Source organism: Corylus avellana, chromosome ca4 (assembly GCF_901000735.1).
Source record: "Corylus avellana chromosome ca4, CavTom2PMs-1.0".
NCBI classification, from domain to species: Eukaryota; Viridiplantae; Streptophyta; class Magnoliopsida; order Fagales; family Betulaceae; genus Corylus; species Corylus avellana.
The window spans coordinates 6002219-6025920 of NC_081544.1; the positions used below are offsets into that span (position 1 = coordinate 6002219).

A 23702-nucleotide genomic window follows, 5' to 3' on the forward strand; every position below is an offset into this window, starting at 1 on the left:
GTAAATGATGTTGTCATACGTGTGTTTGTGTGAACTTTTTCTTTACTTTTTGAACTTTACAAAAGCATTAAAATTTTTGCCGCTAGGGCAAAAGTTGTGGGCAATCTAAAGATTTTCTTGTTAGAGATACTGATTAAATTCCATTAAACAAATATAGATACCACTAATACTAACAATATTCATCTGGGTGCATGATCTAGTACAAAATAGCTAGTACATTTACACAGAAAGGATCATCATCTTAGAGAAATTCTTAAGCTTTCTTCATACATAGCACATTTCATACCAAATCCAATGGCTGAAATATGAGATAATGATGGATAGCCATTCACAGTTGTCCACCAGCTTCATTGTTACAGTTGAAATCTGTTGATAAAGGTTGATGAGAGATATTAATTAATAGCATGAATATTCAAGACTCAATAAAATTGTCAGGAGTTTGATTAATGTTTTGCATGCCTATGCTTCATTGTTTTGAGGCCGAGGCAGGCTTATCTCAAGATGGATGGCTCCATGAATGTCATAACCATTGCTGAGAGTGTGCTTAGGATGTGAGCTTTTGTTTGCTTCATTTACTTCTCTTTCTCCATTAACCTGAGAGCCAAAGCTATTGTCAAGGCTTAGCCACAGGGAAACTTGTATGCTTCCCCTAGTTGCAAGATGATTACCCCATGAACTTATATATACACAAATTTCTTTCAAATATACCTTCGTTTGCCACAGTGCCTTTTCTTTGTGAAAGAGGTCTACCTTCTTATTCAGTTCAAGATTTTCTTGATGGACAAGGTTTCCCTGCAATGAAATACATAAAAGTCAAGTTATAAACATCGAATTAACCCAAATGAAAATCTGGAGAAATTGAGCCAACCCTCTAATTAGACCTTTTGGTTTAATTCTTTTATTTCTTCGGTGAAAATTTGTTCCTGCAAGAGAGAAAAAAAGAAAATGTAAAGGTTCATCCATGTGCTGCACATAGGTGGGATCTCAAATATCATTGCATGGAATTCTAATTTGGAGTGCAGACCTTTCTCATACGGATACCCTTCAAACTCATTTCCAGTGTGTTTTCCAAATTTTGTAGATCTTTGACACTCAAACCAAAAAGTTCTTGGCCCATTAGTTGTCTGCATATCTCACACCAGATTTGTGATAAGTTAGAAGGTTTAATTTGATATGTTTCCTTGAAATTCTATTGGATAGATAATATTGGAATACTATATTTTGCATCATTATGCATCTTCTATCTTGCACTACATTAATGTACGTTACAGTGTGACAATAATTATTTTGATAGTAATGGAACTAACAATGCTTGAGAGTAAACATGATAGTTAAATACATAGAACACATCTTCTAGAAATGTATTTAATTAGTATTATTCATGTATGTAATTAATGAAGTTTATGTATGAGTGTTAGGGAGAAATGCATGTACCAATTAATTGTGTAAATGCTAGATGTATCTACTTAATTCAGCCTATAAATACCCATGTAAACTACTCACTTGTAGTAAGCCAAGAAATAGATTGAGTTGTACCTGTTAGGTTTTATATTGAAAAATTCAGTGTCAAAACTAGTTTTATTGTAAGTGTAGGTTGAGTTGTCAAGTTGGTTCTTAAGTTGGAGCCCAAAACTTGTTGAAAACTAAAGATTGGAAGCTACAGGGCTACAACCTGGTTGAAAGGAGCTAGTGAAAATGTAGTTTCAGTGCATCTCAAGAACTGAACTCTCAAGAGGCTCAGTCGCAAGGGTGGTTGAACAAGGTTCGAATGAGCTAGGTTGAATAGCTAAGCTTTATGAGATACCTTCGAGAGCCTTGGTCGCAAGGGTGATCACATATGATGTTTGAAGGTAGGTGTTTTGTAAGAGCCACAAAGATGCCTAATCGCAACAGTGGTCAAAGAACGTTCAAATGTTGTTGAGGAGAAAACTGTGAAACACTAGCATTCAAACGTTGATGCCTCATACGGTGTTTTTTCAAAAACTAACTTGCACCTAACGTCTTTATTTTTCCAAGTCTATATAAGCTTATGTATCCTCGATTTTCATAATACCTGAGGCTATTATTTTGTGCTCTTGGAGAGAACACAAATCAAACCTTCAGATACCAGAATTTCGAGTTACAGATGAAGCTTGATAAAAGATTTGCCAGTGTTCTAGAACAACTACGGTAGGAAACAAACATATCGTTTGTTGAGCACAAATCATGTTTACTTTAAAGGTTTCATGGTATACTAATTGTAATTTTAATATTCTATAATGGATAAATGCTCTAGGATTTGGCTGCCCCCGAAGTGATTTTACTTTTGAAGATTTAATTAAAAGGTTTTCACTTTATTACTAAAATAGTTGTCTTTCATATCCTTACTGTTTTGATTTTTAGAATTTTGGTGACCGTGTGTGTGGTTGTAATATTTTTATTGGTTGTGTTAGGTTGTATTTGGCCTTATTCAATGATCTAAACATTTATTTGCATTTTTTCATTATTCCCCAAGTGTCGGAGTGAAGATTGGATATTTGATAGAGTTCTTTGCCTTCCTCATTGGATGGGGCGTCATGACGCGCTGGCAATAAGTTATTACCCTAGTCCCGTCCTAATGGAGTTGAATTCCCGTCATGACTCGGTTGGTTCCTACAGAACTTTGAGAGCCATTTTTGACCTATAGCAAACATTAGATTTTGAGGAAACTCATTAGATACAAATTTGTAAATCCGAAAACGCTCTTTCCAGAGTTGTTGAGTTTGCATTATTTGGACCTCGGGTAAAAAAGTTATGGCTAAAATACCTTGAAAAGTTTTTGTTGATTTCTCGTTAGGAGTTGCATCAGGACGAGACATATAACGGGGAGTTACTGTTTTCTTGTTAGGAGTTGCGTCAGGATGGGGCATGTAACGGGAAGTTACTGTTTCCTCTTCAAGAGTTGCATCAGGATGGACATGTAACAGGATTGAAGTTGAAGCTACTGTTTCCTCATCGGAAATCTTGTCATGACAGGTATTTAGATATACTTTTTACTCTTTGTGTCTTAATGAGGATTAACTCTTGTTATGACGAGGATGATTTAAAATATCAGATTTTGGCATTCTTGTTAGAAAGACAAATAACCCCCTTAAGACGGAAAGAAGTAAAATTCAGATTTATCAATACATGTCGTATTTTCAGCTTTCTTTGAACCTTTCCATTTCCATTGATGTTCTTCTGAGTTTGGAGGTTTCCGGTAAAGAAAGGGTTGCTACTATCACTCATGAAAGTGATACCCTTCACCGTTTTTTGTACCAAGTAAGGGTGCCTAAAATGATTTATGCCTTCTCGCTTACTTGGGGTTTTTTTTGTGTGCTGATTACAAACCACACCATACAAATCACTCAACCACAAAGAAGTCTACCGAAGGGTTGGTAAGGAGATGCACTCCGTGAACATAGTCAGGATGGAGACAAGCTAGGAAGCTTGTTGTTCTTACTAAGTCTAGAGGTCCTTAAGGTTGTGAGTAGCGTCTAGTCTGTAACTCTAAATCTTTATATAGTGATTTCTCGAATTTGGTTGCCTCGGAGTGGGTTTTCCCTTTGATTGGTTCAAAGAGTTTTTCACTTTGTCAACAAATCTTGTGTTGTGGTTGTGGGAATGTTCTTTATTGTTGTGTTGGTTTAATATTAAGCATAACTATTTACTTTCCTTATATAAACTACTTATGTGTTTGATTTGGATATATAAATCCCTTATACGTTTGATTTGGGGGTAGAACACAATCCTTGTGTTTTATCAGGTTGTTATTGTTGGAAAACACTTATTCATTCCCTTAGTATTATTTGGGGTTGTTGGGCGAATTTTAACTGGTATTAGATCGTTGGTTCACTTGTTTGGACTAATTTCATTAGTATAATCATTGACCCTGTTGTCATGGCTTAATCATAATCTATGAATGAACCCCCACTCCCCCTTATTTTAATAGAAATAAGAATGCTTAGCTGAACGTATGAATGTGAGCGTTCCTTAAGTCCTTAGGTGAATGAGTTTGGATTTCTATTGAAAAGGGTTGGGCTAAACCTACTACCAATATAGACTTGTAGTCTCAAGAAGAACTTAATGTTGGTATAAGTTGGAACAGTAAGAGATTACATGCCATCTTTATGGTTGTTTCATAAGATGAATTTAAAATACTATCTTTGTATAAAACGACTAAAGATGCATGAGATTTTAGAGGTAATACATGAGGGTACCAAGATTTTGAAAAACTCCAAACTTCACATGTTGACCTCTAATTTTGAAGATATTAGGATAAATGAGGATGAAATGTTTGATGAGTTCTATGCTCATCTGAACGGCATTGTGAACTCTAGTTTCAACCTAGGGGAAAAGATTCCTAAAATTAGAATTGCAAGGAAACTCAAGAGGTCTTTACTTTAAAGATCTAAAGCTGAAGTATTTTCAATTGAGGAAAGTAAAGCTAGACTTGGACACCATTAAAGTAGAGAAATTTGTAAGATTACTTCAAAACGTGTGTGAGCTTCCAATATTTTTATTGGTTGCATGTGATTGTTGAATAATACCTATTCACCCTCCCTCTAGGTGTTGTTTGAGGTTGTTGGGTGAATTTCAAGTTGTTCTTGAGTGCTTCCAAAATATCTGAATATTCTATTATTTACCTTTTATCTAAGAACATGTGTGTGCCTTCAAATTCCAACAAAGTGGTATCAGAGCACCAGGTTTGTGAAATAAATGCTATGAATGGGATGGTTCCATTCCAATTGTCTTGCCTTACCAAAGGCAACTTTGACAATTGGGAAATTCAAATGAAGGCTTTGCTCAGATCAAATTAAAAATGCTTGAGAGATAGTTGAGAAAGGATATGTGGAGCCTAAAAGTGAAGCCACTTTGAATACAACTTGAAATGAAGCATTGGTGAAGGCTAGAAAGAAGGACTAACAAGCCCTCACACTAATTCATCAATTACTAGATGATGTTATGTTCGAGAAAGTGGCAAATGCAACCACCTCAAAACAAGCATGTGAGATTCTCCAAATTAATTAGTCATTGATAAAGTGAAAAAGATCCACCTTCAAACACTAAGAGGAGAGTTTGAAGCATTTCACGTGAAAGAGTCTGAATCAATTTCTGACTATCTCATAAGAGACTTCGCGATTATGAATCGATGAGAAATGGTGAAGATGTTTCAGATGTCCATATCATGAGAAGATTCTTCACTCTTTAGAGGCAAAATCTAAACATGTTGTCGTAACCATTGAAGAGTCAAAGAACTTAGAGACCATGGCTATTCATGAACTCATGCTAAATAGAAGTAAAAGTGGAGCTATAGAGAAACTTTTGCAAAAAGGCTCTCTTTAAGTGACAAGAAAGATGTTCAAGATCAAAAGTCCAAGAAATCAAAGAGAGGTCATGGCTGTGGAGTATGAAAAACATGATTGCCTAAGAAACATAGAATGGGTAGATGCCAAGTGTATCACACTTACGTGTTTTTGGAAGTCTTGTGTATGTTCATATTTCCGATCAAGAGAGATCCAAGTTAGATGATAAAAGTTAAAAATATATCTAAAATGTGTATGTAGTGCATGAATGCGTTATGGATGAGGAATTTGTTGAGGCATTTGTATCTTGCATAGAAGAAAGCTACAAAAATTTTCCTTGACAACAAATCAGTAGTTGGAGTAATTGGCAAAGAGCATAGTGCTTCATGGTTGTAGAAAGCACATACATACAAGGTATCATTTTCTTAAAGGATGCATTGCAAAGCCCTAAAGTCACAAGATCAAGTTACTGATATTTTCATCCACTTAAGAGTGATATTTTCCATAAATTGAGAGTATTGCTTGAATTAATATAATTGAAGTTTAAGGGGGGAGATTGAAGAATAAACATGATTTTTAGATACGTGAACCCTTTTTTTCTAAAAATCCATTTAATATTATTCATGTATGTAATTAATGAACGTCATGTATGGGTGTTAGGGAGAGATGCATGTATCTATTAATTGTGTAAGTATTACATGTATGTACCCTAACCCATAAATATTCATGTAATCTACTCACTGGTAATTTGCCATGGAATAAAATGAGTAGTTCTTGAGTCTTTCTAAAATATTTTAGTGTCTAGTGTTTATCTTCTCTCTAAGCTCTTGTGTGTGCCTTCAAATTCTAACAACAAATAGACCTTATGAAAGCCAAACAATATGTGAATTTATTATGACTGTAGTGTTACAAGCCACTAATTTTAGTCTTGTAAACTAGAAAAAAGTACTTTTTAATGGTTCAACTTTTGTATGTAATCAAAACTAGTATACTTTAGTTCTAGTAATGGCTATAGACTTTTATGTAGGAAAATACATTTACACACTCATTAAAGGATGCCCATAAATATAGGTAGTTCACTAATATCTATGTTTTTGTCCATATATGTTAAATGTATGTCTATCACTAAGCTTGATTTTACTTTTGTACTCCTATTAAAGACATTGTTGATAGGGGGTTGTTCGTAGAAGGGATGAGCTATGACTCAAGTTGCATGCAATTAGAAAAAGTCCAAAGCAAATGCGGGGTTAAGGCTCTTCTCCATTGTTCTTCAATAGAAAAAACCTTTTCGACATACGAAAAAACTCGCTCTCTCTCTGAAAGAGCTCCCTTTGAAGAAAGTTTTCCCCTGAACTTTTCTTCCTCCTCCCAGTCAGCCTGAAACCTTTTATCCTTCTCCTTCTTCGTTTCACTCCCTTCTTAACCCTCTTATACTCTACCCTTCTCCCCTATGGATATTGATAGTCTTATTGCCTAGACAAAGGCTCTCTCTTGGGCTGATCCTTCATCTTAGATTGAGTCCCTAACAACTAAAATAGCCACGAATGAATGCCTAACTTTGGTAGGACATGTCATCTCTCATAAAACTCAAAACAACCAGGCTATCTTTGCAGCCCTTTCAAAAGCTTGGGAATTTGTTGTCCCCTTCTCGTTTGCAGTTTTAGGACCAAACAAATTTTTGTTCAAACTTTCCAAGTCGGAACACCTAGCAAAAATTCAAAAACAAGTCACTTTGAATGTCAATGGCTTCCTCATCCTTCTCCAACAATGGCATCCCCAAGCTACTTTAGGTGAACTACCTCTCTATAACGCTCCCTTTTGGATTCAAGTTCATGGTCTTCCACTGATCAATATGACCACCAAAATTGCCATATCTATTGGGAAAGACCTGAGAAATCTTATCAAGGTAGATGATTTTAGTGGTGAAAAGAAAACGTTCAGAAGCTTTCTAAGGCTTCTTGTGGATATTGAAGTGAGCAACCCTCTAATGCCTGGTTTCACCTTTCGTAGAGATGAGTCTCTCTGGATTGTCCTGAAGTATGAGAGATTGAATATATACTGCTTTTCATGTGGAAGGATTGACCATAAACTCTTTCACTGCACTGCTCCCCCCGAAGATAGATTCCCTGAGAAGTATGCTGTTTCTTTCCAAGTTAACATCTTTTCTAACCTACTCCCCACCTCCCACTCTTTCAAAAACTTGTCCTACCATTACCATCTCCCAAACACATCCTTTACCTCCTCAAAATAGGTCAAATGAGTTAACTCAGTCGAGTGAAGCTAGCCTAACTCTTGTTCCCAATGCTCAAACTCACCTAGCCCCTACACATGCCATGCAGCAGGAAATATCTCAAACCTTTGTCACATCACTCCTCACCTCTCCTTCATTAAATGCCATCACTCTTATCCCCTCCACCGCCACTACACTGGACAACCCAGCCATTCCACCAACTCGACATCAATCTCATATCCATCCCATATCCCAACCTCCAAAACTGATATCATCACATTCCCACTGCTCGTTAGTTTCGAACCAGGATCTACCTGGGCCCTCCACTCAAGCCCAACCTTTTTTATCCATTATACTCCCATTCAGCCCAAACACACCTCTTCCTCTCCCCTCCACATCAGCATTCACTTTCATACCAACGGTTTTAACTAACCCTTCAAAACTCCTCGCAAAAAAAACTTCAAACAATTCCAAAAGAGCCAGCCCCTCAAAAATCACTCGTTCTTCCCTCTCCCCACCTCGTCTACACAAACCAGTGAAGCCTTCCCCTCTAGGTTACAACCCTCTCTGGTTAAGAAGAAAAGAGCTAGGCTGACAAGGGATCTTCTCCCATGCAAGAAAGGTTCAGGTAGCTCTCCTCTGATAGCCCCTACTCCTGATGAGTTGGAAACTCCCACTCCTATGGATTTCATTCCAAACACTTTTCTGCAACTCCCAGCAAAGTCTTTCTTCAAAGCTTCTAGAAAAAAAGAAAAAGGTTATACCTTCTATCTCTCTTATTGCTTCTGTTGTGCCAGTTAATATTTTATCCACTAACTTAGGGGACCATGTGGTGTCCCCCAGCAGCGAATGAAGATTTTATCTTGGAACTGCAGAGGGATTTCTCGTCTTGCTGCAGTTCGTGGTCTTCGGGTATTGATCAGAGCCAATAGCCCGGATGTTCTCTTTCTCTCTTAAACAAAAACATCTCCTTCTCAAGTCTCCTCTATTCTAAATTGTCTTGGTTTCTACTTGATGACTCACGTTGCTCTAATTGGCTCTAGTGGTGGTCTTGTTCTTGCCTGGAGGTTAGGCATGGAACTAGAAAGCTTTCTCACAAATAAAAATAACATCTCTGCTTGGTGTTATTCTGATCCTCCCAACTGCCCCTGAATCCTATCTTGTATATATGGTCCCCTAGAAAAGAAAAGTAAACTAGCCTTCTGGGATTCTCTCACTGATGCTAGTGAGGTTTTTGTTAGTCCATGGCTCTATATTGGTGATTTCAACTATGTACTGGATCAATCTGAAAAACTTGGAGGCAGACCTATTGCTAGCTCTTCCCACTGTCCCTTCAGAAACTTTATAGATCAGTATGGTTTGGTGGACCTTGGCTTTGTAGGTAACCCCTTTACTTGGTGTAATAATAGACAAGGTTTTGCTACTATTAACGAAAGGCTTTATAGAGGTTTAGCCTCCTTAGATTGGGTTCATCTTCACCTTGATTTCTCCCTTATCCACCTTCCTGCCTCCATCTCAGATCATAACCCCATCTTTCTAAATACTAATACTACTTTCTCCTTTCTGGCTATACCATTCAAATTTGAAGAATTCTGGACTCTGGATCCCTCTTCTAGTCTAGTCATTGTAGCCGCTTGAAAGCATTTGGTTTATGGCCCTCCAGCTCTTTGCATGGTGAAGAAACTGGCTCAAACCAAAGCAGCTCGTAAAAGGTGGAACAACCTTCATTTTGGTAACATTCAAGCAAAGATTAAGTCTTCTCTGTCTAAGATTGATCAGGTCCAGCTTTCCCCTCCCAGCTCCCAAGCTAGCTTGCAAGAATCTCTGCTGAAAAAAGAGCTTGACGGCTTATTGATTAAAGAAGAATCTCTTTGGTGGTCGAAATCCAGAGAAACTTGGCTACAGTGTAAGGATCTCAACACCAGATTTTTCCACTCCTCTACTCTGATTAGAAGAAGATCAAATGTAGTAAATTTTCTGAAGACAAATGAAGGGGATTGGATTTCTAATAGAGTTGAAATTGGGGGGAATTTTATGTCTCATTTCTCCAATTTGTTCTCCTCCTCAACTCCTCCTATTGAAGAAGATATGCTTAGTCTTTTTGATCCTGTTGTCTCTGCAGAGGACAACTTTTTCTTATGAGCCTTACCCCTTGTAGAAGAGGTGGTTCAAGCCCTCTCCAGTTTAGGATCTACTAAAGCTCCTGGTCCGGATGGGTTCACAACTCTTTTTTATAAGAAATACTGGTCCATTGTCAAACTGATGTTCTTGTTTGCATTAGGAATTTTTTCCAGAATCATCATCTGCTGTAGGAGCAAAATCACACTTATATTGCTTTGGTTCCCAAACAGAATGGTTCTCATTCAGTGCACCATTTTTGGCCTATCAGCTTGTGTAATATCGTCTACAAAATTATTACAAAAATTCTAGCCAATAGATTGAAGACTTTGCTCCCCAAGATCATCTCTCCCCTGCAATCTGCTTTTGTTCCCTCCAGAAATATCCAAGACAACACCATTCTGTCCCATGAGCTTCTGCATTCTTGCAAAAGCAAAAAAGGAAAAGAGGGTTTCATGTTTCTTCATATGGACATGGAGAAAGCTTTTGTCAAAATGGAATGAGATTTCATCTTATCTGTTATGAAGAAGTTGGACTTCCATCCATCTTGGATTAACTAGATCAGATTAGGCATCTCCTCTTCTTCTTTCTCCATTCTTATCAATGGAAGCCCCTTTGGTTTGTTTTCTCCCAAGAGAGGCCTTCACCAAGGTGATCCCCTCTCTCCTTTCCTATTTATCTTAGGCACAGAAGAAGCTGGAAACATCAAAGGGCTGAAAATCTCCAGGAGTACCCTTGCCATCCACCTCCTCCTTTTTGCTGATGATCTTTTAATCTTTGGCAAAGGCAACCCCAAAGAAGCCAATAGTATCCGCTCATGCCTTGAGAAATATTGCCTCTAGTCTGGTCAATCCATTACTAATGAAAAATCTTCTATAAGATTCTCTAAAAATACCAACCTCACCACTGCTGCAATGATTCTTGATATTTTGCCCTACTCAACTAACTCTTCAAAGTCAATTTATCTTGGTCTCCCTATCCTCTTTGGAAATTTCATAAAAGCAGCTTTCCTCAGTATCCTTGATAGAGTTATGTCTAAGATGAATGGCTGGCGTGCTAAGTCCCTCTCACAAGCTGGTAGGTTGATGCTTATCAATTCTGTGGCTGCAGCCATCCCTTCCTATACCATGAGCACTTTCCTGCTCCCAAAAAGTCTTTGTAGCCAGCTAGACAAGGTTTTCAAAAAATTTTGGTGGGGCTTTCCCTCCTCAAAAACCAGAAATCTCTCTCTCAAGTCTTGGAACTCTATCTGCACCCCTAAAGTTCTTGGTGGCTTAGGTATTAGGAGAATGAAAGATGATAATCTTGCTCTCATATCAAAGCTTGGTTGGAAGCTCCTCACGGGTTCAGGCTCTCTTTAGGTGTCCCAGCTCTCAAGTATCTCCAATCTAAATCTTTCCTCCTCCCCTCTTCCCTTTCTTCCTCTTCTTGGCTTTGGAAAAGCATCTTAAAGTCTAAGCCAATCATCTCACAAGGTGCTTGCCATAGGATTCATAGTTTTTCCTCCCTTTCTGTTTGGAACTCCTCCTAGATTCCTACTGTGCCTTTTTTCACCCCCATTCCTCTCCTTTTGAGTAAGTCCTCTTATCCATAATTGATGGTCTCGGATCTCATTACCTCTAATAGCTCATGGAATCTCCCTCTTTTGGTCTCTTTGTTCACTTTCCCCTATGTCAAAGAAATTCTAAAGATTCGTATCAGCCCTAACCTTTCCACATCTTTTCTTTGGACCCCTCTTCAAATGGCATTTTTTCTCTATACTGTCATTTCTCCTCTTGAGTCTAGCTCTTGGAAGTCTTTATGGAAGCTTAAGCTTAATGCTAGGCTGATTTTGTTTCTCTGGAAAATTGCCTGGGACATTCTCCCCTCAAAAGTCAGGCTGAAAGCTATCTTCCATATCCCTCCCTCAGAATCTCTTTGCCCTCTTTGCAGCTCTAAAGATGACTCTCTTTCCCATCTCTTCTTTCGTTGCATTTTTGCTAGAGTAGCATGGAGATCCTCTTTTTGGCCTCTTGATTCCTTAGCTTAGTCCTCTCTTAGTCTCCCAAACTGGATCAAAGGCATCATCCACCCTCATTCCTCTTTTGACATTCCTAAAGCTGATTCTCACTTGTTTCAAATTTATGCTTCAGTTTTATGTGATCTTCTCTGGTTTTCTAGAAATAAAACAGTGCGTGAAGGCATTATTCCAGATATCATTTCTCTTGCTAGCTCCATCAAAAGAACCTCTTTGGATCATGCAGCAGCTTGGAAGTCTCCTTTTCCTCTTGCAAAAGAATTCTGGTCTCCTCCCTCAACAAGTTCCCACAAGATCAATTTTGACACTACTATAAGGGAGCAATTTTCAGTGTAGGCTGCTGTTTGTAGAGATTCAAAGGGTCACATTGTTAAGGTTATTTCCCAAATAAATCTTCCCTGTGATCCCATCTTTGGTGAAGCTCTTGCAGCTTAGCTTGGTGTCTCTTTAGCAGCCTCTTTGAAACTCACAAAGTTCTCTCTTGAAGGTGACTCCTCAGTGATTATAGTTGCTCTGCAAAATCCTTCCATCACATTAGACTGGCATATAGAATCAGTGATTGCCAACTCTTTGTTTCTCCTTACAGCGTCCCCCTTTTGAGAGGCAAAGAAAATTCACAGAAGTGCTAACTTCTGCGCTCACCATGTGGCTTATTGGGCTGCGGCAAGAGTGTTCTTGGGCTGCATTCCCACTTCTCCCCCTCTTATTCCCCTTATGTAGTGGAAAGGATCCACCCCCCTCTCTTGCTTTGTCCTGTTGTAAGGCCTTTGGCTCCTAGGTTTGTTAATAAATGTCTTTTTAAAAAAAAATGCGGGGTTGAGATTCTAAAGGACAAGAGATGATAGTCTACTTATTTTCAGATATGGTCCTAGATAGAAAATAATGTACTAGAAGGTTTAGTTTAATTAGTCTTGTGTAGTTGATGCCATGACTCATTAGGCTTTGTAGCAATTGAATTGGATGAGCCATAGTTATCATGGATGGATGTCAAATTGATAAACCTAATTACTTGACTAATTAGTGCAACATGGTAGCATCATTGGCCATAAGTAAGGAATTCTTGAAATTTAGATTTGAGGCCTTTATGTATATATTATATAAGATTCATTATCGAGTATCAAATGATTCTACCTGTTGAGTTCTTGCACGTACTGTAGTTGTTGCCTCAAGCTTCCTGCCTCCCTTTGCCACAACTAGCAATTATGAAGAACAAAAAAAAAAAAAAAAAAAAAGAAAAGAAAAAAGAAAGTTAGAACGATGCACCATAATATAAGATAGGCGTGACTGACATGAATAAGTTCAATTAGATAGCTCATCAAGCTTGCAAAATAAAAAATATTCTAAATTCAATTTGGATGGATGTGTTTGCTGGACTACTGTACAATAATGAATATAGTGACATACAAATAAAACTTAAGTTAAATTTAGATGTTTTATTTTTTTATTATGCTTTCATAGTTGATTATCATGCTTATCGTCTATAAGGTAGTACAAATCTGATGTAATTTTATTCAAAATATTTTGAATAACATTTTATGTGAGTAGAGGTCATATTTTCCTTCCTACACTAAAATGCTCCATAAGCTGCTCTTGCTTTGAGAATCATAATGCAATGTCAGCGGACATTTTATTTACTTGATTTCAAATTAGGACAATTTTAAACTTTAACCAATCTGAATTGGATCGTTCATACGTACGGTTATTAAATGGCTTTCCTATTTTTCTCTTAGATATCGTTAGGATGGTTTTTGGATGATATTTTAAGTGTTTAAAATTCTATTTTCTCCCCTCTTGGGACCTTGTGACTAATTCCGTTACTAATAGCATCACTTAGGCACTAAGTAGGGTGTTCTTAATACTAATTTAGAGCGCGGTATTATGATAAGTCATTTGTGGGGAATGTTGTTTGGGAATTGATTTGCACTCGAATAATATAGACAAATGAATAATTGAAAAAGACCTTAAAAATCTTAAAACTATTGTTTAGTTAAGAAATAATGTAATCATTTATTTTAATAAATTTCATACTTATTCTTAGATTAGAAAACTGATGTCGATCAGGAGCCTCATCCGGACTCTCATTTGTAAATCGTCTGGACGGCCCTCAATCCGAGAGCCTCTTCTGAAGTCCTCGCCCCAAGACCGTCCAAACGGAGCTTAGAGCTGTCCGAACGAGCTCCGTAGAATTGCATGTTTTCATGTTTTGTTTGTGGCCGTTTGGATGGCCATAAGTCCCGTTTGGACGGGCGCCGTATGATTTCAATTCGACTTTATTTTGTAGTATGATTAGGGTTAAGGTTTGGGTCCTTATAAATACATGCTTATAGCCTCAAGAAATGCAATTGTTGTTTATGAATCAGTTTTAATGAATAAGAATACTCAGAGTTGAGTTTCTTTGTATTTTTTTCCTTAAACCTAGATAGACTCTAGTGTGTTGAGAAGAATTCTTAGATCTTTCTTAGATCTTTAATAGACTCAAAATCTAGAATTATCTATCCGTTTTTCTTGTTACTGTTTTCTTTGCATCCCACCAAGTCAAGCTGCATGAAAAACTACTAAGAGTAATACAAATTTTATTATATAAAGAGTTACAAATTAACACAGCTTATACCATGTTTTTCCCATTTGTGGTTTGGTGCAAAAAATGCGAACGATAGTATATATAAATACACATTACTTTTCATACTATAACAAATGATTATATTATTGTTTTATGGTAGTAAATTTTGTGGTTCATTACTATCATTTTTAGAATAAACATATTGAACATCAATTAGTAAAACTGTCCATATTGAGGCAGAAATATTTAGGGAGATAGTTGGGCTGGTTCTTGAATGTTTACCTTGACTTCTGAAGCAGGATTCAGCAGCTGATGATGATCCTCTTTTACCTGCTTGTACCGTTCGATAACAGATTTCATGCTGATAAAACATATAGGCATGACATCATCATTAACTTATTAGATGAAATTCTCATTGCTCAGTAATATAACAGTAATTTAAAGAAAACATTAGCAACCCAAAGCTTACAAATGTAAAATAGGAAGAGGAAATTAATTGTAATCAAGCATCAAAATAACTTTTATTTTAAATTAATTTTGAAAGGATAAAGTACCATTATGGTTTTTGAACACCTATTACCTAAACCATTATGCCACCCTGTTAATATAATGATTAACTAATTAAATTTATCTCTTTCTATAAGCTTAAGTTTTTGGGATAACTGATAATTTAATATGGTATCAGAGCCAAAGGTCTTGAGATCGAACGTTGACTCCATCAAATCATCCCCCATTTAAATTAAATATTTCACATATTGTGCCATACTTATTAAAAGAGAATTTGAACCGACATGTGTGGGGGGGTGTTAAAGTAATGATTAAGTAATTAAATTTATCTATTTCTATCAGTTTAAGCTTTTGGGAAAGATGGTTATTTAGCAAGAGCTTCCTTGTCTCATTGGCATAACAAGCTTGTTAATCCCCACCAATGCCTTGTACGTTCATCAATTTGTGACATCCAACAGCCTACTCATGTTTGCCCTTTCTGTCAAATGTGCAAAAGTCATAAGTTACGTTTTCCATTGAGTTCCTCTCGTTCAAAGTTACCTTTGAAGCTTCTGTATGCTGATGTATTGGGTGTTAAATTAATGATTAAATGATTAAATTTACCTATTTCAAACAGTTTACGCTTTTGGAATAACTGATAGTTTAACATGGTATCAAAGCCAAAGGTCTTGGGATCAAACGTTGACTCTGTCAATTCACCCCCCATTTAAATTAAATATTCCACGTGTTGGGCCTCACCTATTAAAAGAAAGTTTGATCTCACACGTAAGGGAGAGTGTTAAACTAATGATTAAGTGATTAAATTTACCTCTTCTTAACAGCTTAAGCTTTTGGGATAACTAGTAGTTTAACATGGTATTAGATCCAAAGGTTCTATGATCGAATCTTGACTCCGTTAATTAACACCCCATTTAAATTAAATATTCCATGTGTTGAGCATCACCTATTAAAAGAGAGTTTGAGCCCACAGATAAAGGGGAATGTTAAACTAATGATTAAGTGATTGAATTTACCTCTTTCTAACAACTTAAGCTTTTAGGATAACTGGAAGTTTAACATGATATCAGAGCTTAGTTTCTTCAATAAATAGCAATATGTTTTATTTATCTTTTGTTGATGATTTCAATAGATTTTTATTTTGTTCGCAAAAAGTATATAGCATTAGAAGATCTTGATGTTCAATTTTTATTAAGGACCAACTTGCCTACATTCTCACAAAGCCATTGGTTTCATCCAAATTTTCCTCTCTTTCTTCAAACCTCAACATCTGTGACCTACCGTTGGGTTTGAGGTGGCGTATTGGAACAAAGACTTTAGATACGAAGGAAACATCTCAACAACCTCTTGAAGATAAAACTTAAGACAAATGAGAAGTAGCAATAGAGAGATGTACCCAAGATGTGATGATCGTTTGTAAATAATATGTATCTTGTTTATGATAATGGTTTATCTTGATAAAGTTGTAAGTACTATATAAAAAAAATACTAATAATAACACTGCTCCTGAGTTGATCAAGGGAGTCAAAAATTCAGTCAAAGAGTATGTGTTCTATCACATTGAATGAGAACTTCTAACCATGCATGTAGGTGCATGCTATTTGTCTCCTAAGTTGATATTCTATGCCTCATCTCTATTTTTATGAAAAGATTAATACCATTCTTCTTCAAGATTATGTTTTGAGTTTGATCCAAAGTTAACTCCTTAAGGGTGTTTGGGATTCTCTGGGTCTTAGAATTGTTTTTTTTTTAATGTAATTTTTTAGTTTTGCTTGTCCATGTTTGTCTCCTTATGCTAGGCGTTTGTGTAGACCCCCTTTGGCTTTTGCACATTCAGTTGCCTAGATTGAATGGGAAATCACTAAGAGCTTCAATTCATATTCGATACTCGATAATTTTTTATTTCTCTAAGAGTACTTAAACTACCTTTTTGTATCAATGCCGGCATGTTAAATGGCTAATATATCAATTTTGATACATATTTATAAATAAACTTTTAAGCGATGATACACATAGTGTGTTTTAAATTATTCTATTTTTATTCTAAATTGTGTTTATCCGTCTCTAGTAGAAGATTGAGCTGGCTTCAGAAATGCCTTACGTTTTCCAATACAAAGACTACGGGACAAATAGTACCGTTGGCTTTCTAAATAGTATCTTGTTGATCAGTTAACCGCAGGATCCATTTCCTTTTCCACAAAAAAAAAAAAAAAAAAGTCAGGATAGTACATGTAGGATCATTCCATATGAAGTCAACAATATTTTATAAATGTACCCTACATATATCCCATTTTCAATAAATTTCACCAACAGATCATTCTAAAAGCTGCGGGAAAATCATGTAAAAAATGCATTCTCTTGTATGAGAGAGAGAGAGAATACCTAGAGCTGGCAAAATCATAGAGCCTGCCGGTGCTGGAGAAGACAACAAGTCCAACTTCTGCTTCGCAAAGGATGGAGAGCTCCCGGGCTTTCTTGAACAACCCATTTCTTCTCTTGCAGAAAGTCACTTGCCTGCTCGTCGAGTTGTCAATCCTTTTTATCACAATCTTTCCTCTCCCCATTTTCTCTTTCTTCTACCTAGATCCACAAATCAACACATTTTCTCATAAAATTATAGTAAAACTGTGGAACAACTTACTTTTCTCTTCACTTATTTGCTTAAACAAACATGTCAAAAGAGAAAAAGAGGATGATAGAACAAGAATAGCAATGTAAAAAGCAACAAAATGGTGCAACTAAAAGCAGAAGAACATTAAAGTAGGAAATGGGATCAATCAGCACAAGATAAGGTGTAGAAAATGGGAATTAATGCATGGGGATATATTGAGTATAGATAGAGCTTACTTGTTTGAGGAATGGTAGAGGGGGAAACTAGGGTGGGAACCAGAAGAAAGTACTCTTTCTGTTTTGAGTGATTTTTTTCTGGGAAGTCTTTATGATTTGGATGGATATAGAAAGCTCAAAGTGTGTTTCTATTTTTAACTCAAGCATCTTATTTCAGGTAGCGTGGCGCGGTCTTGTGTACTTTAAAAAAAAAAAAGAAAAAAAGAAAAAACATAGTGGTCCTGTGCATCTTCCCAGCTTCCAAGCCCACTAGGTGGTCTCATGACGAAACCCACTCGCTCGAGTAAGAATCAACATCTACTGGCTTTTTTAAGCCGTTAATTAATGTTCCTTCTTTATTTTATTTTGCTTTCATACCTAGTCAATAATTTTTCGAGTTAATGAAAGTATGGCCAGAATTTTAAGCAAAAAGTTGGATAAGTACTGGCGATAATTTTTTTTTTTTTTTTGACATGTCTACAAGAGGGAAGGGGGAAGGGGATTCGAACTAATGACCTCCGCTTCATGAGGCGTGGTTCACCAGCCGATAAGTGGTGATAATTTAATATGGTATTAGAGTTCGAGGTTTTGAGCTTAAACCTTGATTCTATCAATAAATTTATATATTCATATAGCTTAAGCATTTAGAATAACTAGTGATTTCATACTTATGAGATGAGAAAAATGCAAGTGTCCAATGATTAATTCAGATAAAATTTGACACGTGATGTTATAGATACTAAATTTTTTATTATAAGTTTCTTTGTAAATTAATGTGTTAGTTCATGTGGTACTATTATGCTAGTTATAAAAATGTGTATTAGAGGACACTTATTTTGTCGACGGTTTGAACATAAATTGTTGTGATAGTGCACGTGATACTATTTTTTATAAAATATACATTATTATGTAAATTTATAAAGAAATTGTAATATTTGAATTTTTTTTTCAAAAAACTAAGGACAAATCGTGTAATATGTACATATAGGGTTGTGTATTTGTAAAGCGGGTGTAAACATGCGTGATATCAAGGGATAATTATGGTGTGTCTAGTTCAACTTGCTCTACTTAAATTAATTTGTTCTTTATTCAGCTTGGGTTTGTTTAATTAAACGAGATAAATTTGAGTTCAATTATTAATTTATGGTCGATTTGATTTGCGCGCTCTTAACCTAAACCCTAGTATATATAGGTTAGGTTTTATTTAGGTACGTACGTGTGTAGGGTTTATATATCTAAAGAAGTATTTTATACTTAACCCAAAAAAAAAAAAAAAAAAGTGTTTAAATTTATAAAAAGAGGGACCACCTAAAAAATAAAGCAAGAAAAAATTATTTAAATAATTAGATTGTTACGACTTGTATTAATTTATATGTTATAGCTGCTAATATTCATGAACGATTCGTTTGGTGATATGAATCGAGACACATCTCAAATTTAAAATTTACTAAGCCAATGATATTTTTTTAATTATTTTATAATCTTATTTTTCTCTTGGGAACATCACAATCATCACGTCAAGGATGTACACACTAATTTCCTATTTAGCAATGTTCTATTTTTCTCTAAGCTAATGTAGTAGTTTACTACATATGTCAATCTGAAAAAGATATGCTTTTGTTAATTTGAAGTACACAAAAGTATATGAAGTACACATAAGTACACATACAACTTTCAGATAACTAAGCAAGCTGCAGCCTGCTGAAAAAAATGGCTAGATCTCCATTAGGTTACAGAGAAAAGCTTCATACGTATGAAGAATCAAAGATTGAGCATCCCTCTTTCCCCTAATTTAATGGTGCCCAGTAAGTTTATCTTTTAGATCAATCCAGAAAGTCGTCCAATTTAGCTTAAGTGTTGTAAAAAAAACTAGAGAACATCTCATGAAAAACTTGGAATTAAGACGTTTTTTTACAGCATGTAAGCCAAACCGGGAAAAAAAGAGGACATTTTGTCATTGTTGTTGAATAATTAGTGAAGCAGATATAAATATATGATGGACAATTATGCTAAAATTTAGTGTAAACATTTTTTTTTTCGTTCCTGGGGGCATCTAGTGTGTCAATGTTATTTCTCAAAGCAAAATAAATGTTTTTTTGAAAGCCATGATCGGGCTATTGTCATGGCCAAAAACTTTAATGGCTATTCTATTATACTATTTGTAGGATTGAAACAACACAGAAGCCTGAAGGATTCCGGGGTCGATGGTCCCCCGCCCACCAGAGCTACGATGATTTCGGATATATTAAAAAACTCTTGATTAATCTGCTTTTGAATAGTGTGGCCGTATGTCTATTTTAATTCAAGTTGGCTGGTTTTAACTTCTAAGACCTAGGAAGAAAATTTCTAAAGGATTCAATAGGTGATAGGTCCTTGCTTTAGAGAGAGAAAGAGAGAGAAACAAAAAATCAAAGTTTTTCCCTGTTTTTTCCATGAAGAAAATTTAAAAGTGGTATGCCCCTCCCTGCAGAGACAATTTAGATTGTTGATTGTAATAAGTTTTCTTTCTAATGTAATTGTTGTGATCATTTCAAATGTTAATTTTGCAATTAGACCCTTCTACTTCGCAATGATGGAGGCTGGATGAGCTTTCCAAGAAGCTTTGCTTAAAGTTTGTTTTAGATTTTTTCACAAACTGAAAAATATATGGGGATAATATGAGTGAGATGAGAAACGATCTTTCTTTCACACTCTTCATATGTCTTAATTGAAAGTTTGGACCAATCCCCCTTATATGGTTGGAAAGTACTGTCTGTCTAGCGATAGAGAGATTAGAAGGAGAAAATAAAGTTTCCATTAATATTATGAAGGAAGCAAGGTGTTCTCTTTCTATGGTGATTTTGTGTTATGGTGGGTGTATTACATTAATTGGTTGTATTGTGTTGTGTTTTAGGTCTTGGGTTTTGTTCCCTTTTTCCCCTCTAAAGGATCGGGGTTAATCCTCCTTGTATAGGAGAGTGAACCTCTCATCCACTAATGGAAAATCCTTGTCCAGGAGAGTGAACCTCTCATCCACTAATGGAAAAAGAAAATGATCAGGGAAAATAGTGATGTGTCACCACCTTTTAATCTTGGGCAGAGGGAAATTATATGGGTAGGGGATATATATATATATATATATATAAGACTTTTGCTTGGAAAAAGACACCCTTATTTGGGTTTCTCAGGTATGGGTTTTGTTCTCTAAATATGCAAGTTAATAAGAAAAAATATTTAGACTTCCAAGGAGTATGGTGGAAATTAAAAACCTGAGCAGGTGACTTGTTAAGGCTCAATAAACTAAGTTGAAGTCTAACCATTCAACTCGTTATATATCACCTTTGCAGAAATTTCCTATGATCCATTTCTTGTGCCAAGCACACAATGTGTGGCCATTGTCTAACGACTGAGGTGTTGGACCACATCCCTGCCTTCCAAACCACAACTTTTTAATATTCTCTTATTAGACAACTCATGAGGTTGATTAATGGTTGAATAAATGTTAGTTGAGTGCTTAAATAAGCTACGACTAAGTGAACTCTTGCAAGAAATCTTAGTCTTTAATTATGATACGCATGTGAATATTTGCGCATGTTGTCATGTTTGTATCTGCATTGGTATAATTTTGACTTCTTCAAGAGAGAAGATGACTTTGATGCATGACTGTTCATCGGTAATAAAAAGGCTTCTAGGGGTGGCCCATTACCGTATGGTTGTCGATTAAAGAATGCTTCGACCTTTTGAGGTCGTTGTTGGATTAGCATGTGTGGAGAAGATAAATTATATATATATGGGTTGAAGGTCGACTTTAACCCACACCCCTTGTGGTCCATGAGGTCAAGAACATATTGAAAAATATTTGGTTTTCATTTTTTACCTATCTCTTATCCGATCCAATTCTGTATAAGAGATGGACAAATCTGTCACTGAATTTGTGGACGCATATGTAAGTCTCACATATTCAATGGTGAATTTGTAAAAGAGATGGGTAAGATATGATGTGTAATACTTCTCTAACATATGATATGGGCAATGAACCCAATAAAATATGAGGAGAAATGATAGAATTCATTATATTTTTAATCATCTCCATAGTGAATGGATGAATCAACCATGCATTGAATTTGTGTGGAGTACATGAGTCCACAAATCTAGTGATTAATATATTGAATTTGTAGAGTGAGATGAGAAAAATATTGATGTAAATCTTTCCTCAAATGTGAGGATTGTTGAAGGAAATCTTATGGGCTCTTCGAAACTTTGGCCTAAAATCACGATTGAATTTGAGTTGGCCTCTAAGATTGTGCCGAGTAGGTTGAGAGCAAATAATAATAATAAAAAAATCACCCCTCAACCCTTCTTTAGCCATAAATGATGTCATTATTTCAACATATATGGAAAAACAAATTGGGCATAGTTTGATTGCCCTAGGGTTTGGAATTCTCAGGTGAGGGATTAACATTTATGCAGTCTTTTGCTAATCTATCTGATACATATATAGTACAATCACAGTTAAGTTGTTTGTCATATAGTCATCTTGCAAAGATAAGTACCATATATATATATATATATAGTTAAATTTCTTAAGTAACTTTTTAGGGGATCAGCACAATCAAACTCACACAAATATAGTGTTGAATTTGCATGTGATGGACAGAACACAGAGAGAGAGAGAGAAAGGTGACAGAATCTTGCCTTAGAAAATAGGATTTAATGTATTAGAGAACAAACCAGAAATTAATTTTAGTGCCTTGGCTTAGAATCAATCCAGTTACAAATTATTCGACACATGACAACTATTTGTTCAAGATCTATATATTATATATATGTATTTTTTTTTTTTTGTAATTATTCGAGATATTTTCCAGAACGTCTATCAAAGAATAATGGACGTGAAAAGAAATAAAAGTAATTTGATAACCTTCGAGTATCAAATTAGTGGTTAGATCAGATGAATAAAAAAATAAGTCAGAGAAAGAGAGATATGCTGTAGAATCGTACCAAGAGAGGAATCTTCAAGAGATATGCTATATTGTAGCATCAGACACCCCTTCCCTTTGTATGGCATAGAAATTAAAAATATTGTACCATTTTAAGCCTTTAACCTCAAAATATGGAATTTTAAATGGTATTTTAATTAACAATTACCAAAACCCAGTACGCACATTAGAAAAAAAGGGAACTTTTTCAGTAGATCCATAAAATCTATTTTTTTTTTCGATGAGCCATAAAATCTGAATTGAAAACAGCCCTATAACGTCATAGCCTTTAGGTCATGTTTGGTGAATAAAATTCCCTTGTTTGGCCTATGACCTATAAATGAAAAAAAGGCTTTTTCTCCCCCACTTGCAATGGCTCAGGCGTGCCTATAGCTAGTGTTTTTCTATTAGAATTTCGCCAGCTATGGCGGATGTCTGCCAATCATCAACCATGGATGTCACACCGAATCTTTCTTGTCACGCTGCAATATTTTCTTGCCAAGAAAATGAAAGAAAACCCAATTTATATTATTTAAATTTAAGCATCCATATAATATGTACGTCAAATTAAGGAGTGATGTTGGAGTTCGAAATTTGAATTATTAATTACTCAATAATTTTTTATTTTTTTTATTTTTTTTATTATAAATTGTATTTGCAGGCTCTAGAGTCTTCGGATGATCTTCCACAGAAAGCTAACAGCTTTTATCATGGTGACCCGACTAGTCTCCGCATTCCAGATGCAAATTAAAAGGCTGGAATATTAATACTAAAGAATTCCCTTCACAGGCCTAAAGTTTTCTATTGCTTTTTCTTTTCTACTATATGTATTCAACACTTATTAAAATGAATTTCAGGATGCCAAATTTTATTATTTTTTTTTGAATTTTTGATTATAGGATATACTGGTATCATATATTTATAAATGCTAATTAGTAAGATAGACACTTTAATTTATAGTATTCTAATGAAACGATAATGTAACTTGCTGAGACACCATACTTGACCAAAAAGTTTAAGTTGATGGGTTCAGCTCTATTATGCTATATAAACTATTTACACTTGTTACATTTTCAAATATAAGACTTAACTTTAAACACTCACACATATATACTCATAAACAATCTCTCTTTCACGTTTGTGGGTTATGTGGACTTTATCGGTGCTATATATAGACATGTGCACT

General features: G+C 35.6%; 1 protein-coding gene across 1 annotated transcript; it reads right to left on the reverse strand.

Moving 5' to 3' along the window:
- Positions 1-459: 459 nt before the first annotated feature.
- Positions 460-17302, reverse strand: LOC132177483 (MADS-box transcription factor 23-like). Its single transcript, XM_059589828.1, has 7 exons — positions 17115-17302; positions 14511-14589; positions 12800-12861; positions 1025-1124; positions 882-923; positions 709-792; positions 460-594 (listed from the first exon to the last, which is right to left on the reverse strand). Exons 1-7 carry the CDS (start codon positions 17294-17296, stop codon positions 460-462), a joined length of 684 nt encoding a protein of 227 aa, XP_059445811.1. The 5' UTR covers positions 17297-17302.
- Positions 17303-23702: the final 6400 nt, after the last annotated feature.

Coding starts and splice junctions, on each gene's coding strand:
- LOC132177483 (XM_059589828.1), bottom strand. CDS start 17,296: ATGGGGAGAGGAAAGATTGTGATAAAAAGGATTGACAACTCGACGAGC. Junction 14,590..17,114: donor TATGATTTTGCCAGCTCTAG/GTATTCTCTCTC, acceptor ATGTTTTATCAG/CATGAAATCTGTTATCGAAC. Junction 1,125..12,799: donor TACGTGCAAGAACTCAACAG/GTAGAATCATTT, acceptor TGAGATATGCAG/ACAACTAATGGGCCAAGAAC.